Source organism: Microcebus murinus, chromosome 11 (assembly GCF_040939455.1).
Source record: "Microcebus murinus isolate Inina chromosome 11, M.murinus_Inina_mat1.0, whole genome shotgun sequence".
Lineage (NCBI taxonomy): Eukaryota > Metazoa > Chordata > Mammalia > Primates > Cheirogaleidae > Microcebus > Microcebus murinus.
In genome coordinates, this window is record NC_134114.1 from 66,807,642 (window position 1) to 66,820,066 (window position 12,425).

Below are 12,425 nucleotides of genomic sequence, written 5' to 3' on the forward strand. Positions count from 1 at the left end.
GAGATTGATCTTCAGGGAACCAGAGACAGGCCTGTAAGCCGGATGTAGAAACCCCGGGTCTCAACCAAGAAACCAGATGAGAAGTAATCAGCAAAAGAACTCTGGAAATACGAAAAATCAGAGGGAAAGGACACTCCTGAAAGAAAACAATAACTCCTTACCAATGGATACCAACCAAAACAAAAAGATTGAAATAACAGATGAAGGATTTCAAATATGGGTTGTAAGGAAACTAAATGAAATAAAAGAGAAAATAAAAATCCAACGCAAAGAATCTAGAAAACCAATGTAGGAAATGTATAAAAAATGTACTAAGGGAATCAAATTATAAAATTAATCAAACAGAAATAGACCTCAACATATATAGGCAAATGTGCAAATGCAACTCAGTGGAGAAGGAATAATCTTTCAACAAATGCTGTTGGAAAAGTTGGATATCTCTATACAAAACAAACAAAAAGCTTTGGAACATACTTTATACCATGTTCAAATAACTCAAAGTCTATCAAAGACTTACTTTTTAAACCTAAAATGATAAAACTTCTAGAAAAACATATGATAAAACATCTGTGAATTTGGGTTAGGCAAAATATTCTTAGATGTAACACCAAAAGTATGATCTACAAAAGGCCTTAAAATCTATGATCTAATTCATAAGTGGATTGCATCAATATTGAAAAATTTATTCTTCAAAAGACACTGTTAAGAGAATGAGAAGACAAGCCACAGGCTGGGAGAAAATACTGCAAATCAAATATCTGATGAGAAGCTTGTATCATGACTACAGAAACAATTCACCAAACTCAATAGTCAGGAAAAAAAATTACCTTTTTTAAATGGTCAAAAGAGTTAAACAGGCAGTTTTCCAAATAAGAGATGTGTAGTGCAAATAAGCTTATGAAAAGATGATCAACATCATTAGTGACTAGGAAAATGCAGATTAAAACCACAGTGAGAAACTAATATGTATATATTAGAATGGCAAATATTTTAAAACTCTCATAACATTGCTGGTAATGTAAAACCACTTTGGAAAATAATTTAGCAAATGCTAAATGCATTATTACCATATGATCCAGCCATTATGCTCCTAGGAATTTGTATTTACTCAAGAGAAATGGAAGCGTATACCTCTGAAATGACATGGACACTTCTACACAGACGTTCATAGCACCTTCATTTGTAACAGCCAAAAACTAGAAAAAAATCCAAATATTTTTCAGCAGGTGAATGGATAGGTAAATAGAAAATGACTTGGCTATAAATAGAAATGACTTGGCTAGATAGAAAATGACTTGGCTTAAGCAAATAAAATATTGATACATTATTTTGGGTAAATCTCAAAATAACTATGCTGAATGAAATAGACAAGACACAAAAGAGTACACATGATTCTGTTTACATAAAATTTAGTAAACTCAAACTAACATAAACTGATAAAAAAACGATCAATGAATGCTAGGGAACACAGGGACAGGTGGTGATGTGGGGGAGTACCATGAAGGGCATGATGAAACTTTGGGGATAATTTATTAATATATGTTCATTATTTTGATTGTAATGATGGTTTCACAGGTATAAAAACTTACTAGATCACACACTTTAAATATGTGTCTTATACTGTCTTTCAGTCATACTTCAATAAAGCTGATAAAAAAAACCCACCTATGATAAATCCATGATAGGGTCTGTACATGACAGTAAATATACGTACCATGTTCTCTTTATTTAAAAAAGTATATTTCAAAATAATTATAACAGTTAATAAGATCAAATTGTTGCCTTTAAGAAGTTGACAGTTTTCTAAGAGATTGAGACTGATTTTATCTAAGTATTGAGAGAACCAAGGTTTATAGAAAAATGAATCTTTATCTTAATAAAATCCTATTCTAAAAATTCAGAGGAGGAAAAGGCTGTTTATGGTTGAAAGAAATAGCCATGTATTCCTGACAGAGTTGACATTTCAACTATGTTTTCAAAGACAGACATAATTTCAAACTAGGAAGATGAGAAAGAGAAATTCTAGATAAAAGGAAGAGGAAGAACACAAGCAAGAATGAGAGATGATGAACAGCAATAATGCAGTTGGAGTAATGTCTAGCTTACAAAGAGCCTTAGGAAAAGAAGCTGGAGCAGATGGAACTTTTGTTTCCTCTGAAAATTCCTTTGACTCCCACAAGCAGGGCTAAGCACTCTTAACTCTGCATTCCCCTATGTTTACCCCACACCCTGTTATGACACTTGTCATATTTAATTTTGTCATGTATGTGTCTGGCTTCATCCTTAAGCACCCTTAGAAAGGACACCCTCTGACTCTGGGGGGGGGGTGGGTAAGGGGAGGAAAGGCAACACATGTAACCTAAACATTTGTACCACCATAATATGCTAAAATGAAAAAAAAAAAAGAAATAACAAATAAAAATATAATTTAAAAAAGAAAGGACAGCATATGGCCCATTATAAATGTTCAGAAACAGGAAATGTCCCACTTTAAAAAATATGAAAATCTAGGAACCAGCCACGATTAGAGTAGGCAGGTGGAATTTGGACTGGTCCTGTAAACGCTTAGTAGGTTTTGGATAAGATGGAGAGTACTGAGAAGGTCATTTCAAGAATAAGTCTAAAGAGAAAGGAGTGGGAGTGTCCATAATAAAGTGGGGGAGGAAGGAGCATATATTAAGGAGTATAGAGAAAAAACAATCTTTATTATTATTATTATTATTTAACCCAAGCAAGCAGAGACACATGCTATATATTTAAAGTAAAAAAAAAAAAAAAAAGGAGGTATTTACTCTACATTTCCTTTATTGGCCAGCATAGCGGAACCCTAAGCAACAAGAGAAGCAGAGAATTTTATAAGTAACTATATTTTTTAAAAAGAGAGAATATCTCAAATACTCTTTGGGGGGAAAATATTTATTTTCTATTAATATTTAGTTAAGGTGCATGAATGTTATATCAATATGGAATTAAAAATAGTATTATATTTGCTATTAGCATTATATTGTATTGCCATTTTGGACCTGTAGCAGGCCATGGATTTAAAAAGATTGAGTATAAGACATTCTATTATAAAGACATCTGCACCCGAATGTTTATGGCAGCACAATGCACTATTGCAAGGATGTGGAAACAACCCAAGTGCCCATCAATTCATGAGTGTATTATTAAAATTTGGTATGTGTTCACAATGGAATATTACTCAATTCTAAGAAACGACAATGAGCTAGCACTGCTTATATTATCCTGGATTAAGTTTAAGCCCGTTATCCAAAGTGAAGTGACACAAGATCAGAAAAATGGACTCCACGTGTACTCGCCATCAAATTGGTACTGACTGAATAACACTATGGTGCTCAAAGGGTGGTGGTGTTCACCGGGGATTGGGGGGTAGTCCCACATCTGAGGGATGTGGTGAGCATTGTGGAGGGGAATAGCATACCTCTAACCCTTGCTAGGGAGAGGCAAAGATATAAAATATAACCAAAATGTTAAAAAAATAAAAACATTTATCCTGTGTCGGGCAGGTGGGAGGCAGGGAGGGGATGGGTATATACACACCATCTGGGGGATGGACACGCTTGAAGCTCTGACTCAAGGGTGGGGAGGCAAGGGCAATGTACGTAACCTTAATGTTTGTACCCCCGTAATATGCTGAAATTAAGAAAAAGGATTGATAACCAGTAAACTAGAATTTCAGCACTTTGAGAAAGGACTTATGCTTGATTTAACTTTGTAGGCAGCAGCATGGTATTCTAGAAAGAATGCTTATCTTACAAATCAGAACACCAGAATCTGAATCCTAATTTAACTTTAAAACTTAATTAATGACTTTAAACATGTTATCTACCCTATCAGATCCCATTTCATTATTTGTTAAATTGGGATAAAAACAGTAATGGCTTCAAATCATTAAAATTGAGCTACACACACACACACACACACACACACACACACACACACACACACACACGCACACAGGGAAGGTAGGTGGCACCATGCTGGGACACAGTAGTTTTCTCCCATCATATACTTCATTTTGCCTAGCAGGATGCTTTATAGATAGTAGGCATTCAAACACTGAATGAATGCATCAACATATGAGCAACTGAGAACCTTTGAAAAATTCCTTTCTTTCTTTTGTGGTGTTCAAATTAATGCTCTCAGAGAACCGACTGTGAAAATAACCCATTTTTTTTATACAATGTCTATGTGTTTGAGTAAAAGAATAATAGTAAAATTCCATCCATTTTTAGGTTAGCAGCCTTAAAAATAAGTGAGCTAAATATGCCAGGAGATTTTATTTTGTTTCACTTGATTTCATTTCATTTTATATCTGTCTTAATTTAAATTAATTTAATTTTGGATAGGACTGGTCATACGTAATACCTGGTTCTCCAAGTATTCTGAGCTCATCCCTTTTATAGCAGCATGCTCTGTGACAGCTCAGCCTCCTCTTGCTGACTAATCTTCTCCTGTACAGATAAAGTAATTCTTATAATTCAGACAATATTCTGGAACAACATTTATGGTCTACAAAAGTAGATTTATAACTGGTCTTCTTAATATGAAGTCATACCTTAAGAATGGAATTTTGGGTGTTAAAATTGTAAAGTTTTCTGGAAGTAATGTAAATACAATTTTAAACAATAACCTATACTGATTAATTGTTTCAAAGAAAAAAATATTCAAAAAAAGCATTGTTTAAGTTAACATATAATTTATATATAGTTTAATAGACTGCTTAAAGCTAAATGTATTCATATAGAAACAAATGCTTGAATTCACAAATTTAAAAAAATCTAAATATATTCAATTACAATTTGGATTACACTATCATTTTACATAAACTGTTTAGGTTGAATAGAACAAAACTAGCAAATAAACTTCAACACAATCCATATTATTGAATCTGAATTACAGAGGCTTGAATTTATGATAAGTACATCTATAGAGAATTGATAGAAATAGATGACACTATATAAAAAGAAAGAACATAAAATGTTAAAATGATTACTTTTTATTTATTGTTTTGGCTGAACCACATAGTTCTATGCTTCTAAGGTCTTTTATGTCATAGTTTCAGTGCTTGGTATATAGAAGGTGTTCAAGAAATAATTGTAAAAATTTAGGAAGGTTAAATTTGTGACCTATCATAAAAGTCAGAATAAATAATAAAGTTAGATGCTAAAGTCTAAGAAATCTAAGCATGTTTTAAAAATAAGCTGTAATAATTCAAGAGCTATTTTGTGGTGTGTTCTAGAAAGGTGGCATTTGTTGATGTTATTTTTTTCAAGGAACTTATTTGTACCCAGGTTGTTAGGAAACAGACGTAAATTTCTAGTTTCTGCTTTACACTCTGACACTTGTCCTTTTTAATAGTGTTTATTACAAATGCTCCAAATCCAGAAAGTTGAATCAAGAATACTTCTCATTATAACAATAATTTTGGAATCTTGAAGTTGGAGTAAAAAGGGACTTTGGAGTTATCATTTCCAACTTCCTGCTACTACTTATGAGGGAATTAGGCCCAGAAAGGGAAAGTGACTTGTTCAGTGTCCAAGGCTTCTTAAAAAAAAAAAAGGAATTTGTTTTTCTTCTATACCTGATCAGGTGCAGGAAGTATGCAATAAATAATTCCTGAGAAGTAAACGTCACTTCAGCATAGTATGAGAATGCATATCATTGTAAATGTATTAATTTACAGTGAACAATTATTTATTAATAATAAATTATGAGTAATTATAATTCTTAATAAATTATAAATTTATTATTAATTAGCATGTTGGAATTATGTAACTGACTAAGGTGCAGGTTAAGATATGTCTTTCATTGTGGAATTGAGATGTTAGGAACATGCAAGGCCTCACCACAGGTCCTAACAAAGTCACCACAAGGCTGCTGCCCTAAGAGAACCCCCCAGCAGAAATTTTTAAAGGTAGTTGATGGGCACACTCTTGGGACAAGAGGATTGGAGAGGGATATATTTCATTTGAAAATTAAAACAATATTTTATGCCATTGGTCTGATTTAGTTTTAAGCACATTATTCTTTTCTTAAAATAAATTCAAGCAGCATTAAAGACATTCATGTATTTATTTATTTAGAGATAGGATCACACTCTGTCGCCCAAGCTGGAGTGCAGTGGCACAATCATAGCTCACTGTCGCCTTGAACTCTGAGCCTCAAGTGATCCTCCTGCCTCAGCCTCCCAAAGTACTGGGATAACAGCCCATGTTTTCTTTTTAAAAAGTTGAAGGGGATTGACGCATAAGTCAGCTAGTTTTCTCCTTGTAACACCCCTCTGTCTTTTTGGAATCATTCATTCATTCTTTTAATAAACATTTATTGATCACCTCTATATTCGAGGTACAGTGGTAGCCTCTGAAAATATAGTAAAAAAATTGATTCCTGTCTTTAAGGAGAGAGATTATTCATTGAGAGGTTATAGTACAATATTATTATTCCAAATTTTCCCTTGCTATCTACACTCTTCATTTCAAATTTGACATCATAGTCATTTATTAGAGAAAATATAAACGATAGATGGAAATCACAAAGAGTGTTTCACTTCATTTGCTCATTTATTCAACAAGTACTTTTTGAGTACCTACATGTGCCAGATACTGAGTTAGGTGCCTGGGCTACAACAGTGTGCAAAACAGTCAATGATCTTGCCTCTGTAGGGATCACATTCTAGTGGATAAGACTAACAATAACCAAAAAACATAATAAATAAATGAATTACAAAGCATGTTAGAAGGTGATGTGTGCTAGTTAGAAAAAGAAAAGTAGAATCAGAGGAATCACATTTATGGGAAGGAAAGAAAAACAGAAGGTGAAATTTTAAATTACATAGTCAAGAGAGGCCTTATTATAAAGGTGACTTTTGTTAGTGTTTTGTAGTTCTCCCTGTATATGTCTCTCGCCTCTTTCATTAAATATATTCCTAGATATTTAATTTTCTTTGAAGCTATTATAAAAGGTGCTGCATTTTTGAACAAAGACTTGAAGGCAGTTGAAATAAGAATCCAAAGATTAGTATAATCATAGGATTTGAATTTTTAAATTTATCTTAAGTCCATTTTGGTAAAGTCAAAAATTTTATTTCTCTTTCTTTTCTCTCTCATTATCTTTGAGTTACATAAGGACTGGTGTTTCCACTGTATTTTCTCTTTTCTACTCAGCTAAAATAAATGTATTTCATAGGATTTTTGTCTTTGTGATAAGAACAAGGTTTACTTTGAGAATTTCCTCTTAAGAGCCTAGACCAACATGCAGCATAATTTCATGTCATTCATTATTTCTTAGAAATATAAAAATCCACATATTGCTATTTCAGAATGACTCAGTATATCAGTGTGGGCAACAAATCAACTTATTTTCCCTTTGAATTATAGATTTAGATAAGAAAGCGGTTTATTTTCTTAATATTCTTCATTGATTTGAGCATGTTTTAAAAATAGAATTATCTGTTTCTTACAGATTGTGTTTCTGGTGTCTGCCTACGTAAGTCCTCAACTTGCCGAGGAGAGCTGTTCAGCTGTGGCTGCTGTCACACATTACCTGTATCTCTGCCAGTTTAGCTGGATGCTCATTCAGGTTGGTATCTCATTCCCTTCCCCTGGCCCCCTGAACCCTTTAATGAATCTGGGTGGAGAGGTCTTAGTATCTGATATTCTTTAAACAAACTGGAAGTAATTCCATATATCCATCACTGCCTTCTGGATATGAATGCCAGAAAGACTCTATAAGCTGTACGACATTTAGAGAGCATGGTGAGTCTGAAGAAATGAGAGAAATCTAGAAGGGTTGGAAATAAGAGAGTGGTTGGAGATGAGGCTCGTAATGTGGGCCTTATAAAGCACAATAAGAAATTTGAACGTTTTTTTCTAGGGGAAGTAATAGAATGAATTTAAGCAAGAGAGTGACTTTAGATTTTAGAAATATCTCCCTGTTTATAGTGAATCAAAGATAGGAAAGAGTGGAGATGCCAATTAAGTGATGTTAGCTGTATCCAGGGGGAAAACAAGGTAGTGTGAACTAGAGAGATAGTAGTGGAAGCAAGAGGGTAGTGGACAGCTTTGGAGATTTTTTTTTTTTTTAATAGAACTACAGGCTGCTGAGATTGATTGTAAAGAGTGCAGCAGGTGGAACCCAGGACGTTTCCCAGGTTTCTGACGTGGGTATCTAGTGGACAGTGTTGACCAAAATTATGATCACTGGAGAACTGGGGGGAAAGATGGCAAGTTTAGTTTGTAACATGCCACATGGGAAGTGCTTGTGAGAGAACTCCAGTGGGAATTTTGAGGGAAGTGGGATACACAGAACTAATGGTCAGAAGCGAAGCCTTAGAAATGTATTAGAAAGTTATTGACTTAGAGTTGGAAAATGGAGCCATTGCTTTGGAAGAGATCAGTTGGGGAGAAAATATAGGGTGAGACCAGAAGAGTCCTAGCATACTCTCCTGAGAAACTAGTAAATGTTGGGGGATACATTTGAACTCTTTTTTTTTCTGACTAAAATCCCAAATTATCTCGATTATCTATGCTTATTTGCTTGATAAAGAGGCTAATGTGAGAGTTGGACCTTCAACAGTGTTGAATGTCACTAATTAAATGGCTCAACTAAAATGCTGCTTTAGATAATGCATTCTACCCAGTAGTATTGTTAAATTTTTCATGTGATAGAAATAGTTTCCTATGTGTCTCTGAGAATGTATGTGAGCTGTTTTATATAAACAGGTGCATTCAGGCACTTTCCTATCTTTTTACTTGTTGAACGAAAAGGGTGTGGGACTTGATTGTGTAACAATGTTGAAATGATAGTAAAAGTGGAAAGAAAGTGAGATGGTAGTATTACGATAGAATATCACACAGGCTCAAGGAAGGAATATTTTCCCTGGTGTGATATGATAGTGATGGGGGATAAAGAAGAGAACTGAATTTAGTTAACAGACCTATTTGGAACAAGTGCAGTCATGGGTCTGGGCTTTATTCTGGCTCTGCTAATATCTGTGTAGGCATAATCAAGTTATTGACTCTCTAAAATTTGTTTCTAAATCTGCATATGGGGATAATAATCCCTAATTTATAGAATTATTATTTTACAGTTCTTTGAGCAGCTCTAGCCATGGAAAATTTATGTTCTCAAACTACCCTCCCAAAAAAAGCAATTAAAAATTGAAAGTAAATCTAAACCATATAACATAAAACATAAATATCTGCTGAAATTGGAATAACATTTGCTAGATTTTCTGGTTATAAAATTATTTAGGAGTTTATCTAAGCTGAATTTTTTAATATTTATCCTATGTTTATTAGTGTCTGTTTGCCTGGTCTAAAGTCCACAGTAGCGTGCTGAAGGTCTTTGTCCGTGTCCCTGACCTATTCAGAGTTTTTGATTCATGATTTGGATGAAAACACAGGAAACCACTTATTAGATATGCACATGATACAAAGCTGAAAGGATAGCTACAACAGCAAGCTCCCTGCATTAAAATTATGTGTAAAGCCAGTGTAGAGAAACTTTACTGTGATAGATTGAAAACTAGAGTGAAAGACATAATCCGATGGAAATTAATGTAAAGGACGACTTGAAATTGTAATTTAACATAAACTCAGTAGCAATCTACTGTGGGATCAGAATGCTTAGGAATAGAAACTACAAAAACAACACAGGCCTGTTTCATTAATAACAGTATGGAGGAAGCCATGGTTACATTGAAATCTACAATATTCAGACTGTTTTGGGACACAGTAAACGACTTTCATGGATTATGTTTCAGCAGAAACATTAACCATACAACAAGAAGTCAAAAAACAGTCCTAGAAGAAACTTTGAGATAGTTGGAGACAACTAACCTGGAAAGGATTTAGAGAGATGTGATGGCTGTCTACAAAGAAGGGAAGGGCTACTCTGGGGGAGGGGGATGGACTATATAGTTCTGTTTGGCAAAACCAAAACAAATGGGTCAAATATTAGGAAGCAAATTTTGATTCAGGTTAAGAATTTCCATAGCCAGTAAAACTGTCAAAGATAAAGAGGCTATTTCTAAAACTAGAGTCAATCTAATCACTGAAATATACTTAGAGGGAAATGATCAACTTTCAAGTATGTTTTAGATGGATTTCCTGCTTTGAAGGGGCATTAGACAAGAATGGCATATAAGATTTCATCCAATTTAATGGAGTTCAGTGTATTCAGTATTTTTCCTTGAGTCTTAAGTAAATATGATTGTGGCTGGTGCACAGTTAGTAAACTAATTAGATTTCTGTATGGCTGATGGTTTAGGAGAACTATTTAAAGTACTAGTGAAGTTTAATGTATTTCAGATGGTACACCACACATTTTTCATGGTTTGTGGTGTCACCACAAGGGAAAAAATCAATAACTCCTAAATTCTAGGTAGGTTACTTTTAATGAGTTACTTTGTGGTCAGAGGTTGTCACTTCACCAACCTACATTTTCCTATTTATAAAATACTGTCTGCTAAAATCTTTTTTTAAGACTAGAATCCATTTTTAAAACAACATGTAGAAGGTTAGACTACTGTTTATTGAACCATGTTAGTCAAATTGGGTTGAAAAACTGACATAATTTTCATTTTAGTGATTCTACTTCCTACTTTTTAGCAGTACAGGTGAACGTGATACTATGTATGTGTGTGCATAACTTATAATTAAAATAAATTAATCATTAATTTGTAATCATTGAGCTAAGCATGTTAGAATCATTATTTATTTTGATCTGCATATCTTCAATATTAGAATAAATGCATTTAAATGACCATATTTTGAAAAGTTATTTTTATATCATATACTTTTAAAACATTATAATAAAGTTGTATTATGTTTTAGAGTAAACCTAAAGAAAAATTTTATTGATAAACAAGTTACATAACCTCTGAGCTTAGGTTTTCTTATCTGAAAAACTCAGGTTTTAATAACAGTTCCTTTTTTTGTGGACTGTGGAAAAATAAAATAAATTAATATATGGAAAGAGCTTGGAATAGTGTCTGGCACAAACTATACATTCTGTACATATTTACCCATATTACTTGTTAAGCTAAGATATTGTGGCTAAAATTTCATTGATTTCAAAACATCTTGAATACTCTGCTTTTCCAATATAATTTATACCTTTTTTTTTTAACCAAAGGAACTTGATGTAGTGGAAAGAGAGGGCTGACTTTGAGTGATGTGGACACTAACTAGGTGCAAAGCCTTAGCAAGCTGGATCACCTCTAACTAACCTCTTTATTAAAGTAGATGCATGGCTCATAGCAGGCTTCCTAACTGATAGCCTTGATTCTGTGTTTTCAGGCTTCCCTTTTCTTTGACAGGGAAGTCATAGAATACAAAGTGGTAATATAGTAACAAATTATTTTGCTTATTTTTTTAAAGCAGACAACTCACAAATTCTCTTTTTGGCCATGGATATTGAATTATCCTTCTGTTTGTGCTTCATGTAAAATCAATCAGTGGAATTACTGAAATCATTTCTCACTTCCTGAAGACAGCAGGGTCATGTCTACTTTAAGAAAGATTGACAGGAAGAATTTAGAATCTTATAATATCTTTATTTTGCTAGTTGTTTTATTTTCATTTCCAATTTCTGTTTTGATTTGGTTTCATTTTAGAGATATCATGTACCAATGGTACGCAACATAATCAAATACTACAGAGAAACATAAAATGAAAAGTATATCTCCTTCTCACTATTTCACACACTCTCCTATCTCTGCTCTACCCTCACACCACTCTCAAAGGTAAACACTGTTAATGGTTTCCTGTGTATCCCTCCCAAAATATTCTATGAATAGACAAATATTTATAAACATGTAAACAAACACACATGTGTTCTTGTATATGGATATAGAGTGTATATATATATATATTTATATATAGTATATATATTTCTATATCTGTATATATATTTGTATACATAAATTTAGACATCTTTAAGCTTACCATATATAGATATACTTTGTTGTTTTTCTATCTGTAATATGGTTATTTCATAGTTTATTTTTCTGGTCTCCAGTTGATTAAATTCTGGTTATTGCCAGTTATTTTTTGCTATTGAAAGCAATGTGTCCTTGAACATCCTTGCACTCTGTAAGAATTTGTTTACTTAGGGAATATCCACAGAACAAATTCCTAGAACTTATGTATTTGCTATTAATGTCTACATGAAGCACACTCCCCATTGGATTACCAGATCATGAGTTAATCCAAGAAGGAAAAAATAATCCCAAATAAATTATTTCAGATACTAGTATACAATTTAGGTAAACAGAAATGTAATTTTTACCTGTATATTCATTTGGCCTGTATATTTTTACCTGTATATTCATTCAGTTTTATGATCACTTCCTGTCACCAAGTTAAATCATTGTACAGCAATCTGCTTCAATTGTGAAA

General features: G+C 33.3%; 1 protein-coding gene across 3 annotated transcripts in view; it reads left to right on the forward strand.

Moving 5' to 3' along the window:
- ADGRV1 (adhesion G protein-coupled receptor V1) overlaps positions 1 to 12,425 on the forward strand; it is a 468,628-nt gene that overhangs the window by 299,307 nt on the left and 156,896 nt on the right. For all 3 annotated transcript variants that reach the window (XM_076008180.1, XM_076008181.1, XM_076008182.1), the window contains one exon: positions 7,486 to 7,602. In XM_076008180.1, the coding sequence (XP_075864295.1) occupies positions 7,486 to 7,602 (117 nt within the window). The remainder of the gene's footprint in view (positions 1 to 7,485; positions 7,603 to 12,425) is intronic.